Raw genomic sequence first — 19434 nt, forward strand, 5'->3', positions numbered from 1 at the left:
TAGGCTCCAAGAACCCTGAGGCAGCCTGCATTTGAAAAACATACCAACCCAGCACCTCTGAGATTCTTCTTAGCATTTTATTCTGCATCCCTATTATCTTCCTACAAGAAAGAAAGGGCTTTGGCCAGCATTTGCTCTCAATCAGACTCCAGATCTATGCGAGGGGCATACATAGGTACGGCCAGATGTTGGGTCCACTTCCATACACAGGAAGTTTGAAACTTTTGAAGAGAAGCCTTTCAGCCACAGTCGTGCTGCTGGGTAGAAAGTTTTGTTGCAAGAGAAACCACTTGGACGGTGAAAAAGAAATCTGCTTTACAGAAGCACCAGAGCACCCTGGAGGGCATCCGCTGTCAAAACGCGACATCTCTGTTGCATGCTGGAGCAAACAGCCCGGAAAAATCTGTCGAATCCCACCTTCTAGTCGGAGAGGTTTATACTGCACCCCAAATGTCAGCACCCGGCCCGACCCAAGCTTTCTTTGGGGGAGGGGTGGGGCTCTCAGTCCGCTGCGCTGGGCTGCACCTTCCCTGGCATGCCGGTGCAGAAGGCCGGTTTGGCTTTCGGGGCCTGCCGGGTCTTCGCGGCCACCTCAGGGGCCCTGCAAACAAGCAGAAAGTGGGGTGAGCGTGCTGCCCCCTGGACCACTGTTGCTCTGAAGAGAAGCCCAGCTGCTGCTGAGCTAACAGCTGGCGAAGGAGTCTGGGGAGGGAAGGCCAAGGAGAAGAGAATCCTGGCACAGCAACCTAAATCCCAAGGTTTTTTTCTCCCGTGTTCTAATTCCTTGAGACCATTTTCTCCCTGAGCTGAGAGGGTCAACCCTTAGCTGGCTCAGAGAGCAGAGCACAAGCACAAAGGTTGGGCTGGAGGCCCTGGCGGGCTCAGGGTTCAATGTTGCCTCCGGCTCGGGCCGACGGCTCTGAGAGAGCGCCCCCTGCCGGCTGTCTCCTCGCCTTCGGTGCTTCCATGATCCTTCCTTGGCGGTCAGCCCACAGGCTCTGGGCCACACTGGCTCTGTGAGGGGCGGCTTCTCCACAGCAGGGAGTGGAAAGACCTGGGGCCAGCCTTCAAGGTGAAGTCAGAGGGCTCTCAGGCCGCCGTCCTGACAGGCACGCTGAAAGCAAAGGGAAGCCAAAGGCAGGCCTCCAGCAGGCCACGCCAGGGCACTGTGCCCTCGCCTGCCAGCAAGGGAGGTGACCCGCAGGCCCTGGTCTGCAGGAGGGAGAGTCCCAGTGTGTTTCTGCCATTATTCAAGAGCCAATCTTTTCTTAGTATCTGGGCAAGGGGGATATTTGACAGCTGGGCTTTCAAAGGAATCACTGGTGTTGCATAGTTTATGAGTTATGGGAAGTCAGTTAGTAAAACTTTCCATGGAAAGTTCCACAGAACCTTACAGAACCAGCTTCCTCTGAGATCTGAATGGCAAAGGAAACAGTGCAAGGGGAAGCCAACTCACTTGGACAGGACGTCCATTGTCTGCTGGGTGGCCAGAGTCCTCTTGTCCTGTGCTCCATATAAGAGGGTCTGAATCTGAAGACACTGCAGAACACCAAGTAGTAATCATGAGGTTATAAAAATGTCACTGAGAGCATTTCGCAGGAAAATGAAGTCTCCCTTGAATGAAATAAAGCATACTTCATCCACAGGCCCATGCTTGACAGAACTGGTGCATTCTCAGGGTTTCTCAGGGACAGACTGGCCTTCAATTTGGATGCTCTGAGGGATCCAGAAAATAAATGCAAAGTTTTAACACTATTTTACACAACTCCTTATGATGAGCTATATGCAAACTATAAGCATAAGGGCGCCTGGGTGGCTCAGTCAGTGGAGCATCCCAGCTCAGGTCATGATCCCAGCTCAGGTCATGATCTCCCGGTTCATGAGCTCGAGCCCTGCATCAGGCTCTTCGCTGACCGCTTGGAGGCTGCCTGGGATTCTCACTCTTCCTCTCTCTGCTCCTCTCCCCTGACTCCTCTCTTTCTCTCTCAAAATAAATAAACATTAAGGGGCACCTAGGTGGCTCAGTCTATCAAGCGTCCTACTTCGGCTCAGGTCATGATCTCATGGCTCTAGAGTTACAGCCATGTGTCAGGCTCTGTGCTGACAGCTCAGAGCCTGGAGCCTGTTTCGGATTCTGTCTCTGTCTCTCTCTGCCCCCACCTCCCCCCCCCCCCCCCACCCTGCTCACACTCTCTCTCTCTCTCTCTTAAATATCAGTAAACATTTAAAAAATTAAAAAAAAAAAATCCCTGACTCTCCCCCTTTGGGTAGGCAGGTTTAAAAATTTCTTAAAAAGTAGCATTTTTAGAAAATAAAGGCAAGAACATTGGTATTGACCAGGGATGGTCTCTAGTTTCGTTTGTTTTTTTTTTTTTAATTTTTTTTAACGTTTTATTTATGAGACAGGGAGAGACAGAGCATGAACGGGGGAGTATCAGAGAGAGAGGGAGACACAGAATCCGAAACAGGCTCCAGGCTCTGAGCAGTAAGCACAGAGCCTGATGCGGGGCCTGAACTCACGAACAGTGAGATCGTGACCTGAGCCGAAGTCGGACACCCAACCGACTGAGCCACCCAGGCGCCCCTCTAGTTTCGGTTTTTAAATGAGCCTTGCTCAGGAAAGTTTTTAAATTTTTTTGTTTGCTTTTTGTTTTATTTTGTTTTTTGGTAAAAACATGCTCTATCTTATATGGGCTTTCTATATTCATTACTACACAGTAATTTCTTAGGAATTAATTTACCTAGGACTTAACTATTGAGCTTATGTATTATCCAGGGCTAGCTTTGGCTTGATTTCTCCCTTCTGCTTACTGAGCTACCATTTGGTTACTTGTACCAGACCAGGGTAAACTCAAGGAAAGAATAAAGATGCAAGTTGTGCCCCCAAATGGCCAAAATGATTCTTAAAATAGAATGAGGTGGAGGAACTTGCTTTACTGTATATCAGTACCTTTTATAAAACTGTAGTAATTAGGACAGTGGGGTTTTCATCCAGGGATAGACAAAGAGGTCAGTAGAACATGGCAGAGAGTCCACTACTTGATAGATGACAGAAGTGGCCCTGAAGGGTCTAGGGGAAAGAGCTGAACTAGTCGGTAAATGGAACTGGGGTCATGGGCTTTCCAAATGGAAGAAAATGGGTCCCTATCCCATACCAAACACAAAAATCAATCCTAGACAGACGGAGGAACTAAATGTGAAACGAAAACTTGGAACTTTTAGATGAAAATATCAGAGGTTTATCTTTATCAGCTTGCAATAGGGAAGTATTTCTTAGACAAGATCCAGGCAAATCAAAAGTAAAAGACTGATATGATTTAACTGTATTAAAATTCAAAACACCTATGCACCAAAATTCACCTTAAGTAAAGTACAAGGAGGGAAAGTATAAAGTACAATGAAGGAAAATATTTGCACAATACCGAGAGGGGATTAGGACTAAGGACGCATAAAGAACAAACTACCAATAGAAAATAATCAAAAGATATTATTCAAAGAAGTTGAAAACTAAGAGGCTGATAAACACACCTAAGTTCACTAGTAATCAGAAATGCAAACTAAAACTTCAAGGGCATTGTTCCTTTGCTCTTAAATTGCAAAAATTATAGTCTGATAATGATAATACCAAGCTTTATCACAGGTATTAAGCAACAAGTACTCTTTTATATATTGATAGTGGATGTTGAAATTGGTACCACTTTTAGAACAATTTGGCAATATTTAGTAATGGATAGGTACATGTACGATATACAAATTTTTGATGCGCATATAGCCACATAGATGAATCTCATGATTATAGAGAGGAAAAAACAAATTGCAGTTGAATGCATTATATATATTATTATATATTACATATTATTAAAATACATATTACATATAATTTATATGAAGCTTAAGAAGCATGTATAACAAGATCGCAAAATAATTTTAGTAAATTAATTTAGTAAATAGTAAAATAGTAAAGACATAGTAAAATAATTACGACAACGTGGGAATGATACCAAATTCAGGATAGCAGTTATCTGGAGGCGGGGTGGGGAAGGCTAGTAGTGGGGACTTCAACTGTATAGACCCATACATGTTTTATTGCTTATATTGAACAGTGAACTCAAAGGTGTTGGTTACATTCTTCATGCTTTTCTGCATATCTGAAATACTTTACATTTTTACAATATTGAATTGGTTTTTCTACACGGTAACAGCTTGAGTCAAAAAAAGTCTGAGGCTTTGGGGACTTTGTACTGAAGACTGTTTATTCATTCTGATCTGCCAACCATTTTTAGGTCTTCAGGAAAATTAAAATGCAAGCAGCCAACATGCTTTGTCTTTAAAAGATGTGGAAAATATCAAAACCGACTGAATGTTTGGTTCAATCTGAGGAATTGAAAATGTGGTTCTGGAATCTGAGACTGTGGTTGTCTTCTGGAGGAAAGAGGTATTATTAGACGAAGATAGGACGGGGTTTTGGGGTTTTTTTGTTGTTTTTTGGTTTTGTTTTGAAACAACAGACCTTCACTCTTTGTTGAATTATGTAACACCAAGGAAGTAGCAAACTTGTTCTGTCATTCCATTCAGCATATAATCCAAATGCTCCAAAATCCCACCCCCTCCACCCAAATAAGCCACAGGCTTTCGGAATCCGCACTGGGGGCCCTGGCCTGGCCTGCTGCTCTTTCCATGGGTTTGGGCCAGCTCTGCTTTAATCCACGGATAAACTGCTGTGAACTTGGGAAACTTAAGGAACTCTGAGAAAGTTCTGTGTTGCTTTTGGGGACAGGTTTCCAACACCCAGGACACTTGATGTAAACTCTTCCCGCCCTCCTCTCTCACGTGGCTCCCAGCTGCTGGAAGCCTGGGGGCGTCTCCAAGCAGGGTCCAGCAAGGGAGGTGCTCACGCAGGGACAGAAAACAGGAAGCAAGCAGGCTTTCCCCTCATTCATGCTTGGCAGTGAGAGGCCACTGTCCAGGGCTAACGTTCTTGCCAGGACAGACTTCATTTTCCCCTACATGGCCAGAAATACCTTAACTCCGTGTGAAAGATCAGGTCTCATTTTAAACTCATCTGCCTTCTCTGTTTACATATCTACGAGTACCTCCCTTGCAGCTCATTTTGAGATGAGCTGATGTCTCCGTGTTAGTTCATTCACCGAGACATTAGCATTTTACTGACATTATAATCATTATTTGAGATGGTCTGAGGTCTCGGTTTACCCTGCCTTAACAGAGGGCCTCCGAAATCCAGAACTCAGGAGGGATATCCATCCTACCCTTTGGGTTACTGAAGCTTCTCTCTGGCCCCTCATTCTCCAGGGAAAAACATACTATTAGCTAACTTTTTCAGATTCCTAGGTACAAGGACAGGGCAATTGACGGTGCTTATACCAATTCTCACTGGTTCTACTAACCACCTCCATTCCAGACCTTGTGTGCTGGTCATTGTCCCTGGGGAAATTGTGTGTAGGGAGACTGGAGGTAGGAGACAAGGTCATAATCAATAATCAAGCCCAGAGAGAGGTCAGCCCATCCCCGTCCCTACTCCCTAGACCCTGGCAGTCAAGATCCTTCTCTTCCTGGCATTAATAGATTTTGGTTTTTTTTTAAGGCAACTTACCCTCCTTAAGGAGATTTGCCCCCAGTTCTAGCTGAAGCGAGAAGAGATGTAAAGGGATGCCAACTAGGAGAGGGAAATGGGTCCTCAGCCCCTACCTAATCTCCTTTAGATGACAGTGCCCAGGGACACCATACCAGGCACCACATCAGGAAAGAATGGTTCACCTACTAGCTGGAATAGTTTTCAAGAGCTACCTTTTTAAAATAGTGAGGGGCGCCTGGGTGCCTCAGTCAGTTAAGCGTTCGACTTCAGCTCAGGTCATGATCTCGCAGTTTGTGGGTTCGAGCCTGGCGTCAGCTCTGTGCTGACAGCTCAGAGCCAGGAGCCTGATTCAGAAAATTTTAAATAGTGAAACAACCCCCTTACTGACCTTACTAGGAAATGTTTTACATAGCTGTGTATTTACCTAAGAAACATAAATTGAATTTTTCAGTGCTCTGCTGCTCTTAGCTAAATTTGCTTAAGCATTTTTGTGTGAAACAGGTTATTTCGATTCTTTTGTTAAAAATATGGACACTGTCAGAGACAAAGTCAATAAATGTTATTTGAACCTACTGGGAGCCCGGCATTTTAAACAACTCTCTGAACTAAGTGAAGAATCCCAAATCCCGGTGGTGGAATATTCTATAGCATAAATAAAAGGCATTTTGTGCTCTCCAGATTCTTCTTCCAAGGCCAGTGCACTCCTATGTGAAATCAGCCTGTACAGGGTGCTTCTCATTTTTCTCTAAGTGGACAAAAACCCTGGAATTTCCAGGATCCAGATGAATTTTGGGGAACTGTTATATTGCTGTTACGCTCTTTGATTTTATCTGCAGGGGTTGGGAGAAGTCATTTGTGTTTCTATTATTCCTTAAATACCAAACAAGAAGCTTTCCACCCCCTGCAGAAAGACAAGAGGTAGCACCCGCTTCCACACTGGCCTGCAAGCTGTCCCCAGAGGGGCCACATTTGTGTTGCTCGCCTTCGTGCCCCAGGTTCCGGAACATTCCCCGGCACGTGAGTAGGGGCGATATTTGCTAGATGAATGAACGATCAAACAAGAGGACAAACAGTTCAACTGAGGAAGTTCTTATACGGAGCCTGAAGACACGGTTGGACCACAGGGCTCCAGGGACCCGTCAGCAGCTGACACCTCTGGTAAGGATGCTTCGTGGGGGGGTGCCGTGTCACGAAGCCTCGCCCTCAAAATCCAGGCAGGTTCGGTAGCCGCAACAGTGCTGCTCGCTGTGCACTGCTTCCCTTAGCAGTCATTCCTAAAGCCAGGGCAAGTTACGACACGACTGTAAGCACCTGATGTGAAACTGAAAACTTATTTTTGACATGACTGAGTTTTGCAAGCTAGGTTTCTGAGGGGCCTGGGAGGCAAGGCAGCTGGGACAGGAGCCACCAGTTGGTGTCTTCCTAGCTCTGGCCTACCCATGTGCCCAAGAACTCACACCCTTCCCAGTGTGGCTGCAGGGGTGGCCCGGGGACAGCTGCGGGGTAGAGGTTCGCTGACTCCGTGTACTCTGGCTTTAGAAAACCACGACAGGGGTACCTGGGTGGCTCGGTCAGCTAAGTTTCTGACTCTGGATTTTAGCTCAGGTCATGATCTCACAGTTTGTGAGCTTGAGCCTTGTGTCAGGCTCTGTGCTAGTAGCTTGGGATTCTTTCTCTCTCCCCCTCTCTCTCAAAAAATAAGTAAATAAAACATTAAAGAAAGAAAGAAAGAAAGAAAACCATGACAGCTATATCCCCAAAAAGAAGCATATTTTCCGGTTTGGGCAGGAATCTCTGAAAACCTGCAGTCATTACTCAAGGCCATTTATTTGCATGGCCGGTACCCCTGCAGAACTGGATTGGGTGACTTAGCCCTCCCTTCACCCATCAACCCCCAGCCCCCCAGCCTTCAGTCCTGGAATTGGACCATAATTCCTATCAGGGAATTTCAGACAATGGACGTGCTGACGGGATAAATCCTACTTATTCACAGAGGCCATGTGGCAAAGAGCCACCTCAGTGGCAAGGCCACAGGCTCGATGATGGAAAACTGACAAAGACAGGCTTTCATGCCTGGTAAGGGTCATGCCAAGCTCGTCGTGCTAGTCCAAGTATTTTGTCTTTATGGGGAATGAAAAACAAAGCCACAGAAAGGTAAGATTTTTAACAACGACTCTAATTCTCACAACCTAAAACCACTACTCTTCTTTTACACATTATCTGATGCGACAGCATGTCCGTGGCGGAGAAGCTACCCTGATGCTCATGAACTGTGGCTCTGTTTACACGTCAATTCTCAAGGCTGGCGCCAAGAAAAAAAAGATGTCAGGAAAGATGCCTTCAACGTTTAGAAAAAACACAAATGCGCCTTCATAGACGCATCTTTACAAGGCAGGCAGAAGTAAATGATGACCTTGGCGGAACTGAAAGGACAAATCGAAACACAGTTCACCAGGGAGCATTTTCCTAAGGAAACAGGGGCACGTGTGGGTGGGCGTTCCCCAAGCCACTCGGGCACCAGCCTTGTCCTCACTAGGCCCGAGTCCTCCATATCTACTCATTCCCGCAGCAGCTGTTTGCAGAGCCCTGGCGATATGCCGACCTGTGTCCACCTCAGGGACAGAGCAGAGTGGCCAGGTCTGGGCCTTGCCCTCAGGGGCCTCCAGTGTAGTGGGGGAGCCAGACATTGAGAGATTTTGTAAATGAACGTGTGATAACAACTGATGATAAGAGCTGTGGAAGAGAAAAGAAGATGGGGCGACGGAGGAAGAAAAGTGGGGGGGTGTCAGTGGTGGGAGAGGGCACTTGGTCAGTGAAGGCCCCTGTGAGGTGACATGTGAGTTGAGAACGGCAGGATGAGGAGTCGGCCATGTGGGCACAGGTCCGGGGAAGGGGGTGCTGGTGCTGGGGTCCCAGGCAGGACGGGGAGGTGTTTGAGGGAGCACACTATGATCCCCCTTCTCTCTCACTCTTGCTCTCTCTCCCTCCCTCTCACGTGCACGCTTGCACACTTGCACCCCTGCAACTCCCTTACCTGGAGGACCACTAATACTGAATCCCCAGGATTGCTGCATGGGTGGGAGGGATGCCTCCCACGACAAAGGGACAGATAAGGTGGGATCAGGGGCCCCAGGACGAGGGACGTGCGAGATGAGGAAGAAAGGGGGCCCGGGGACTCTGGAGAGAGACCCCGTTTGCAAAGCTCTCCCCGAGTGTCTGCGGAGGGCCAGCCTTGAAAGTGTGGGTGTCATCCTCGTCTCCCTCACTCCTCACCTCTGAGTTGCCACGTGCCGTGGGTTCTACATCCTTATCAGCATCCCTCGACTCCCCCACGACCTTGCTCCAGCCCCTGGCCACTGTCTTGGAGCAAGCTACCACCATCTTTCTCCAGGACAACTGCAACACAAATATTTAGAGAACAAACACATCAGCAGGACGTGCTGGTGTGGGGAATCCTGCTGCGCACCCACGTATGGGTCACGGCTTCCTTCTCTAAAGCGGACAGCCAGCTCTTTGTATAAAAGCTGGACTCGCCTATTTCAGAGTTGGACAGAGCAAGAGATCCAGACCCTTTGAAAAGCTAAGCCTTTTGAGCTGCCTTTTCATGGCCCTTTCCGTGGCTGTGGAACACAGCCACCTCGTCGGGTCCTTCCTGAGCCAGTGCAGTCTCGCCAACCATTCCTGACCATCGCTCTTTCCACCTGTTCATGGTCACGCTGCATTTATGTGGTAGGTTTGGCCTTCCCCTCCTTTGCCAGCCCTCCACCCATAAACTCATGGTTGTCCCGCCTCTAGTGAGGCTCTGGCAAAACGCCAGTGTCAGGCCAGGACAGTCTGCTCAGACCACGGTTCTGCACCCTCCAGACTCCAATGCCAATTTAGGAGCGTCTAAGGCACTGAGGACTCAACAAGCAGCAGCGAGAGCTCCGATGGTTGAGGAACTTTCCAATGTAGCCTTGTGTCGGGGGCAGTCTGGGCACGCTGCCCATCTGTGTTTTCTAAGGGACAGCAAAGGCAGAGGGGTGCTTTGTGTGGGCTGCTGTGGTTGGGGGGCCTGACCCCGAGGATAGGGACTCTTCTGGGCAGCCTATGGCCAGCAGAGCTGGAATTCTCATTCCCACCTAGCCTAGAGCAGAAACAAAGGAGGCTCCACATTTTCTCCACGGAAGGTCAAAAAAGGATGACCTTGATCCCTCTAACCATCAGCTCCTATTGTGATACTCTTATCAACCGATTTACAAACAGCTTTAAGTGAGGAGTGCTTGCAACGCCTTTAAGCCTGCTTCTCAACTCAAGAATAGGATTTTTTTTTTTTTTAATATGAAATTAATGTCGTCATGACCTTACTCTCTTTCTAAAAGGATCTGAGGTGGGCTGTGGCAGCCCAACAATGGGTTAGTCAGTGATGATTAGGAAAATCAGGATCAAGGACAAATGGGACTACACATGAAAACAGTGTGGGCTAACATGGGGCTCTGTGGGGACTCCAAGCTCGATCTGGATCTCCTGGTATCCAGGGCAACGAGGAAAACACCACACAGGCTAAAGGGAAAGTAAAACGAAGTGGTCCGATGATAGAATGGCAGTGTGTGAATTATGTATAAAATACAGCTGTCAACCAGGAGGCTCTGTGTGCTTGGCCAGTCGCAGGAATGGCTGTTCTAGGGTCTCAACCCATGGCCACATGAGATCCTTCCAGGGGTGGCTTTCTCATCTACAATCTATGAGTAAAAACCATTTTCCTTTGCCCTTCTTCAACTGATTCATTACAGTGGGTTTTGGATTTCTTGGAGAGAGGTCACATAAAATTATTCTTTTATGGAGATGTTTAATGTCTGCCATTGTAAAGCACTCAAGTAGTGGACTGAACCCTTAATATGAAGGTTGGATGAAGGATGGGCCCAAACCCAGCTTCACCCTGTCACTGGGCCCAGAACTAATCCAGAGAGGCTACTGACCTGGGAAACAGTCTATTCCCTGCCCCCTCCCCCCCCAAATGTATGTATGTTCAGAAGTGGGGGAGGGAAAGAGAGAGAATCCCAGGCAGGCTCTGCATTGTCAGTGCAGAGCCCCATGCGGGGCTTGAACCCATGAACCGTGAGATCATGACATGAGCTGAAGACAGATGCTTAACTGACTGAGCCACCCAGGCGCCCCAGGAAACAGTCTTTAGGAATTCTTTTTTGCCGCCTTTCACCTGGATGGAAATGTTGGCAGTGATGTCCATCCTAGAATCAAACCAGGTCTCTATGTCGCAAAAACATAGCGGAGGTTGTGCTGTGGAAATTTCCATCTGGAGCCAACAGATTTCTCCAATTTACTCCTGCAGGCAGACGCCTTTGAAAGATAGATCAATAATATGGTTTTCCTTGCAGTAATTTAATCCGGCTGTCTGCTTTGTCTCTCGTGACTTCCTGTTTTTCATGCCCATGGGACCATGGCCGGGCCATGCAGCACAGGAGGGCACATCTGGAAAAGCTGGTGTTCCTTGGATTCCTGTTCCAGGGTTGAAAACTTGGGGGACACAGCTGTTGTGATAAATATGTGAGAAACGCTCGGCTGGTAGCTTTAGGGAGCTACCTAAGGGCTGACTAAGCAAGTGTGGCTCAACAGCCGACACGCAAGTCCTGCGTGTGTCCTATGCCCACAGTGTGGCCGGTCCTGTCCTCAGATGGGCACATGTGGAGGAGGGACAACGAGGACCGCACGTCCTGCAGCACGCACACCCAATAGACATGCAGGTTTCAACCCTGTCTCCCTGCGTTCTGGCAAATGGCCAGAGAGCTTCAAAATGCCAAAGCCATTGTGTTCAGGACTGATGGTTAATGAGGCCAAACTAAAGTGAAAACATTTCACTAACTTCCACTGCAGGCTTGGGGAGTGATGAAACCTGACAGTTTGTTGAAGCTGAGCTGCTTTTAAGCCCTGTGGGTGGGCACGAGGCCCAGAGCAGTGATCTCGACCTTCCCCCAGAAGCTAGATTGCAGATCCCTGGGCCCCTGGACCCCTGCCCCAGACTCAGATTCAGAAGGTCACCCCGATGCAGGGCTTTAAGCCCCCATGCTTGGTGAACCACTGGCAATAAGGAAAGCATGTGGGCTTTACTATAGAGTAGCCTGCCCAGAGGCAATTTATTTACTTCCAGGAGCCTCTGTCCTCTTGGCCTATAAAACAGGGCTACTGAAGTCTGGGCTGTGAGGATCAGGAATGACGTCTGAGCGCTGGGCAGCAGGAAGCCTGGCCCCCAGCCTGCGGTCAGCGGTGGTACCCGCCCAGCCCCTCCGGGGACAGCAGGGCTTCATACAGGTTCGTGTGGCCCCTGCTCAAGTTTCTTGAGCATCTGCTACCATTTGCCAGCTTCCCCCCATTCCTGGGGTCCCTCCCCAGCCTGGAGTTGAGTGGCTAGGCTTTCCTTATTTCATGGACACTCCTCAGAGGAGAAACAAGGAAGGGGAATCACAGTGGAGATTCCCAGGGGCAGGCAGTGCCTCAGCCAGGAAAGCCCTGCCCTCTCCTCCTTCTGGTACTGTTCAGGACCCGGAACTCCACCAGACCCCGCTGCTCGCAAAGCAGCCTGCCTTTCCTCCCCTCACTCCATCCCCGGAACAACGTGGGACAAAGGAAGCCTCGGCGTTGCTGTCACCTCCACTTTACAGATGAGAAAACTTCGGCCTCTTGCCTCGATTCTTGGTCCATTCCATTCTCAACACTATCGTCACATGATTTTTTTCTTTTCATTTCTTTTTATTTAAAAAAATTTTTTTTAATTTAAAAAATTTTTGAGACAGAGAGAGAGCATGAACGGGGGAGGGTCAGAGAGAGAGGGAGACATAGAATCCGAAGCAGGCTCCTCGAACTCACGGACGGTGAGATCATGACATAAGCCAAAGTCAGAAGCTAAACCGACTGAGCCACCCAGGTGCCCCCCTCTTTTTATTTTTTTTAAATTGCTTTTAAAGATTTTATTTTTTAAGCAATCTCCACACCCAGTGTGGGGCTTGAACTTACAACCCTGAGATCAAGAGTTGCATACTCCACCAACTGAGCCAGCCAGGTGCCCCTGATTTTTTTTTTTTTTATGTTTATATATTTTTGAGAGAGACACAGAGCATGAGCAGGGGAGGGGCAGTGAGAGAGGGCGACACAGAATCTGAAGTAGGCTCCTGGCTCTGAGCTGTCAGTACAGAGCCCAACACTGGGCTCGAACCCACGAACCATGAGACCGTGACCTGAGCCGAAGTCACACACTTAACCAACTGAGCCACCCAGGTGCCCCAAAATCCGAAGTACAAATAGAGACCTATGGTGCCCTGCTTAAAATTCCCTTAATGGCTCCCAGCTGCTTAGAGCAAGGTTCAGAAAACTTTCTGCAAAGGGCCAGATGGTAAATATTGTAGGCTTTGCAGGCCAAGAGACAAAAATTGAGGCTACTATGTAGGCACTTAGGTAACAGGAGGGAGTGCAAACTTCCTCAAATTTGTTTTATCAATGAAATTATGAGGAGGTTTCTTTGTAATCTAGTTTTGCTAATGAGAAGAACAGATTTCCTTTTTGGTGCCGATAAAATTTCACTTAGTTGGGGTTCGGTAGTGTTCCCCTACCATCTGATCAATTTATGATCACCTGTAAAATGATTACAGGTTTAACGACTAACTGCAAAAACCATTTTTAACTTGGTCTATGTCCTTAACTATAATGAAATAAAACACAGGCAGTGAACTGGTCATTGTTTGGGACCCCTGCTTTTTAAAAAAATTTTTATTTACTTTTGAGAGAGAGAGAGAGAGAGAGAGAGAGGGAGAGGGAGATAGAGAGAGAGCGAGGAGGGCCGAGAGACGGGGACACAGAATCTGAAGCATGTTCTGAGCTGTCAACACAGAGCCCAATGTGGGGCTCAAATTCACAAACTGTGAGATCATGACCCAAGCCGAAGTCGGACGCTTAACAGACTGAGCCGCCCCTAGACCTCTGCTTAAAAGATCAAGTCTCAGCTCCTTAACGTACAAACACAGCTGCAGGGACCTGCCCTCACGTCTATCCCAGCCACTCTCCCAACACAGTTGGCCCCAACTTTTTGCTTCTTAAACAGGCTTCGCTCTCTCATCCCTGAGCTTTTTCTTCCAGCCCATTTCCAACCTGGGACTTCCTGTCTCTGCTCGGCTATACTCTCTTTCAGGACTACTTACCTGGACACCTTCCCTAAGCCCTTCCCTCCCATAGATCCCAGTGTGGACTTGGAGAACTTAGCACATAATACCACAGTTGGGCCTTTACAATCTGTAACTCCCTCACTGGCCTGGGATGCTTTCGAGGGAGGAAGCTACTGCCTACCTACTGTACTCATTGCACATGCTTCAAAAATAGGGACTGCATCCCAGGTCTTCTGTTTCCTGCACCATCTCCAGTGGGGGCCACCCAGCTGCCTTGAGAGCACCATGTTCTTATACCCTAGCACGCCCCTGGCCTCAACTGACTGATCCAGGGTGAACACTGGATTCAAATCAGGCCTACAGCCCTTTCTTGAGATCTTTCGAGCTGTGACTGAGAAATGGCACAGTGTAGGGAGTAAAACCCTGGAGGGCCGGCAGCTATGATCTCCATCTTGAGGGGAGACACTACTATGACAGAGGTGGAGGAAGAGGATGTGCATAGAGAAGCAGACAGGAGTCCTGGGCAGAGAGAACCTTGGAACATTCTCCTGAGCCTCAGCTGCATCCTGCTGTGCTAATCATCTGCCTAGTGGCCCTTCCTTGGAAACCACAAGACACCTGAGCTAGTTTGACCATTTTCTGTCGGTGGCAATCCAAAGATTCCTTGATCTTGGCAATCCAAAGATTCCTGATCTTGGCATTCTCCCCACTAGCCACTGGCTCCCAAACGTTTTTAAGCATAGGAAGCTCTAGTTCAAACAGAATCTTACTGAGAAGCCCGGCATGTGAAATGGCTGTAATATAGGATAGACCACACGGTCCAGTCTAATAAAGCCCCACTCTGACAACTCCTGACTTTGAAATCAATGCTGAGATACTCGTTTAGCCTCAGTTTCCTGCTTTTTAAAAACAAAACAAAACAAAACAAAAAACAAACAAAAAACAAAAAACAGAGCAGAGGTAATCCAACTCTTCAGGCTGCTATAGGGCTTAAGTAAGTTAATATATGTAAATCGTTTAACACAGTGTCAGGGATAGAACAATCAGTCAATAAGCATTAAATTAGAAGTAGGGGATGGAGAAACCCAGGGCAACTGCCACTCTTAGCACCCTTATAACTCTTCCCTCAATAATGTCTTTGGCATATGTATAATGTTTAAATTATCTGAAATGATTAATATATCTTCCTGGTTAGATTGGAAAGTCTCACAAAGACAAGAAGCATATCTGTCTTGGTCACTGTTTTATCCCAGGTCTGCCTAGCACAGCTACTGGCCTCTAGAAGGTGACCAGTAACTACTGTTGACTAAATGATAATAGATATATGTATCATCTTGTTAAAAAATATACACCATACATGTTGCCTTCTGCAACGGATTCAGAAAAGCCGTAAGAAGAGATAAAGGCTCAATGTACAGGGTAGCCTACTCAAAACTAGAGTTAATTCTTTTGGTTTGGTCAGTTACATTACTTGGAGGTTCCCAGGTTTCACCATTTTAAAACTAATTAATGTAATGAAAACACAACATGACAAGACTTTGGAGGTACACTTAAAGTAATAAGGAAAATTCATAGCGTAAAATACTATACAAAAAATGGAAACAAATAAATTCAATTCCCTGTTCAAGAAGACAGGAAAAACTCCACAAAGTAAAACAAAATAAGTTACAAGAAAATAAACAATAAAGATAAAATCAGAAATCAGTGAAACAGAATAGGAAGGCCACTGACCTATGGAGTTTGAAAAACTAACAAAATAGACAAACCACTAACTAACTCAGCCAACAAACAAGGGAGGAGATCCAAATATAAAACTAAGAAATGACAATAAGAAGATAACTACTAAAAAAGTGGAAATTTAAAAAATTCATGAGATTACTTTGCAAATCTCTATGCAAATCTATCTGAAAATGACAGTGAAATAGATAAATATGGTTTACTAAAATGACTTCACTGGAGCCAGAAAGCTTCAACAGAGCAAACTTTATAGAGAAATAGAGAAGACTGTCAAAGAATTCCCTGCTACCCCCAAAAAGCACCAGGCCTAAAGAATTTCACAAGAGGTACAAACCTTCAAAGACTTGTTTTAGTGCTGCATAAATTCCTGTAGGCTTAGAAAATAAAAGTAAACTTCCAAATTATTTTTATGAAGCAAATATGACATTGTTACATTGTTACTTAAACAAGTATCACTTACCAATAAGGGCAAAACATCCTAAAAAAAATGTTAGCAAACAGAATCAACATTGCACTGAGAAAATAATTTAATATGACTAAGAGGATTTATTCCAGGAATGCAAGGTTGGTTTGATATGATAATAAAATACACCATATTAAGTGATTTAACAAGAATCATATGATTATTTAATTCCACTGATGCTTTGACAAAATGCAGCACATATTTCTAATAAAAAAATACTCATGAAAATAGAAATTGATGGATACACTTCTTTACCATGGTAAAATATATAAAACAGTCCAAAGCCAGCATGTACCATATCAAGAATCACTAGAGGCATTTGCACTAACATCAGGAACAAGACAAGGATGCTTATTATCTCTACTCTTACTTATTATTGTATTGTAGGTACAAGCCAATGCAATCAGATAAGAGAAATCAATAAGAGGCATAAGAATTGGAAAACAGAAAGTAAAACTATTTGCAGATGATGTAATGGTACACCTGAAAAACCTGAAAGAACCAAGGTTCAAATTAACTCAAGCAAGAAAAGAATTAAGTAAGCTAGCAGAATATAAAATAACGTAGAGAAACCAATAGTTTGCATGCACATACACAAACAGTTAAAAAATATAATACTGGATAAAACTCCATTTATAATAGCATTAAGGGAGAGGAAATGCTTAGCAATCGACTTAATAAGAAATGTGCAAAACTTGTATAAGGAACACTTTAAAATGTGCCTGAATGATACGTAAGTGGATGTGAACAAATATAAAGATATCCCTTGTTCTTGGGTAGAATGACTCTACATCATGACGATGTCAGTCCTCCTGAAGTTCATTTATAAATAACATGCTCCTCAAAAAAAATACCATCAAACTTCTTATGGAGCTAGACAAGTTGATACTAAAATTCAGGTGGAAAAATAAATATGGAAAAATGTCTACAAAACACAATAGTCTACGGAGATAAAAAACCATGAGGGGAGTCTAGTCCTACCTGCTATTAAATCATGCTATGAAATCTCCATAATTAAGACAATTAGGCACTGGAATTTGAGTAAACAAAAACACAAACAGAAGAGAATAGGAATCTAGAAATAGACTTAAATATACACACAAGTGTAGTACATGATGAAGGCGTCACCTCAAATCACTGGGGCATAGATGGGCTCTTTAATAAAATGGCACTAGACAACTGGGAAGCCGTTTGAAAAAAGATAACATTGGCTCCTTACCTCACACCTTCCACACAAACAAACCCCAAATTTAAAAAGAAACAGACATACAAGTACTAGAAGAACACATACAAGAATTCAAGAATTCCTCCATAAACTGAGTGTACCGAAAGAGTACAAGAAAGTTGATAAATCACACTATGTAAAAAATTTAAAACATTTGCATGGTAAAAAAATAATTGATAATTCATTTAAAAACATATGTGTATAAAAGGATTACTATATTGCTTACCCAAAAAGTGTTGGCTTGGATCAACTGCGAAAGTGATGTCACCTTACCTAAATAAGCCACTGATAAACTTTCATTTACAAACAGCATGGTGGAGGGAGAGAAAGTGACCCGTGGGGAGAGTTTTCTCTGCATTAGTACTGGCTCCAGCTTTACCTTCTTTAGTTTCTTGTGGGCCCCACTCTGGTTCCCCTGTGCCAGGTCGGCCCCACCTAACAGCCGGTATGTCTCTGCCACCTCCGGGCTGAGGTCACCAAACACTGCCACTTTGGCTTCCAGGGACTCTCTCAGGATGGAGATTGCTCTCTGTGAAAGGAACAAAAGTTAAAGTCTGGTTAAAAGCTCAAAGGCTGATAAAATCCATGCCTCTTAAGAAAATGGTGTGACTGATGTGTATTTCCACTTTTCAGGGGAATGGGTTTGGGTGGTGTCTCCTGAGCTAAGCCTACTCTCCCCTTTAAACAGGGGACAGGAAGTAGCATACATGTGAGCGGAGAGGTGCTCACCATGGAGACACAATGCATAAAGGACACCTGGAGAGCAAAGCCACTTCAGACAGTGCAGGAATTCATTTCAGTCAAGCAGTAAGAGCAAAAGCTAACATGTTTTGTGTCCTTTATGTGCCAAGACCTGTACTAAACAGTTTGCATGTGTGAGCTCATGTAATTCTGTCTCCTTTAGATAAGTACAGTTTTAATCCTCACTGAACAGAGGAGGAAACTGAGGTACAGAGCAGTCAAGAAACTTGCTCAGGTCTGACTCTTGATGTCGGCTCAGGTTGTAATCTTGTGGTTGGGGAGTCAGGTCCCAATTGGCATTCTCTAGCCACCATCCCCCTCTCTCTCCCTCTTTCTCTCTCTCTGCTCCTCCCCTGCTCAGGCTCTCTAAAGCAACAAACATTAAAAAAAAAAAAAAAAGAAAGAAAAAGAAAAAGAAACTAGCTCAGGATCAGACAGACAGCTCCCCAGTGGCAGACCTAGGATCTGAATCCAGCCAGTAATTTGAATCCTTTTCAGTTGCAGGCCCTTCTGCCTATGTGCCCAGGGACGTTCTTACATTAAGTGAAAATTAGAGTTTCCTGGCAATGTATGTACTTACAAAACATCCAGAACATATTCCAGGGTTTTCTATTTCTCATAAGAAATAGCTTAGGAAACCAAAAGCAAACATTCCAACATGGTGAAAAATTAAATATATTTGACATTTTGTTTGGTTTCTTGGGTTTATTTATACCAACGTGGAATAAAAAACATGGCTTGGTCAGAACCCAGTATCTTCTGACATTAATCTCTTGAGTCAGACACTAAGACATACAGAGGGAAAGCCCTGTCTCCACCCCCCACATTTCTCCTGAAATTCTTCCATGGTCTTGTACACGAAAGCAGGATTATGGCTGCAGGATACAAATGCTGAATTTGAGACTCAAATAAGGCCGGAACCGATTAAAGGGTGTCCCCACCAACTGGCCCTGGAGGTGTCCTGATAGCACTCCACAGACGGAAGGAGCTGGCAAAGCTTTACTCGTTTTATTGGCAGTAATATGGGTTAGGTGCTAGGGTTGGGGTGTGGAACCAACCACAGAGAAGGCAGTGATGAGGCAGAAACAATTTCTTAGGTGGAAAGACGAAATCACCAGAGAAACTGGAAACTGTGAAGCGTGTGGCCTACCCTGGTACGTGGGGAACTTGCTTGATGCTAAAGTGCATCACGTCCTGTTGTATCACATCCCCTCCCAACCCCTGTGAGCAAGGATTTAGCGTGGGGCAGGTGTTGGGCTCGGCAACTTATTCTTGTCAATTGGTTGTCAGGTTTGGAGGAGCCCGTGATGGAAAGAAGAGCCGGACTCTTTTTCCTAAATGAAATGGTCCATCTCGAATCTATTGGAGATGACCATCTCTGGAGAATCCAGAGGCCATCCGTGGCTGCAGGAATGGCATCTGAAACTGAGACACCGTACAGGGGGCATCCACATGGGTGAGGCCTGAATCTGCATCACCTACTTGGTGCTTCCTAAATGAAGCTTTCAATGCCATTTATAGCCTG

At 45.6% G+C, this 19434-nt stretch overlaps 1 protein-coding gene across 9 annotated transcripts in view; it reads right to left on the minus strand.

Moving 5' to 3' along the window:
- Positions 1-59: 59 nt before the first annotated feature.
- The window catches only part of TTC23 (tetratricopeptide repeat domain 23), a 105670-nt gene continuing 86295 nt past the window's right edge, over positions 60-19434 (minus strand). For 5 of the 9 annotated variants that reach the window (XM_060617771.2, XM_060617772.2, XM_060617774.2 and 2 more), the window contains 4 exons: positions 17548-17697; positions 8867-8989; positions 1457-1539; positions 60-601 (listed from right to left, as the gene is read on the minus strand). In XM_060617771.2, the coding sequence (XP_060473754.2) occupies positions 502-601; positions 1457-1539; positions 8867-8989; positions 17548-17697 (456 nt within the window). In that variant the 3' untranslated portion in view covers positions 60-501. Of the gene's footprint in view, positions 602-1455; positions 1540-1635; positions 1717-3300; positions 6868-8866; positions 8990-17547; positions 17698-19434 lie in introns of those variants that run through there. The other 4 variants (XM_060617776.3, XM_060617775.3, XM_060617779.3 and 1 more) reach the window with 4 other exon arrangements.

The sequence above is a fragment of the Panthera onca genome, chromosome B3 (assembly GCF_046562875.1).
Source record: "Panthera onca isolate mPanOnc1 chromosome B3, mPanOnc1 haplotype 2, whole genome shotgun sequence".
NCBI lineage: Eukaryota > Metazoa > Chordata > Mammalia > Carnivora > Felidae > Panthera > Panthera onca.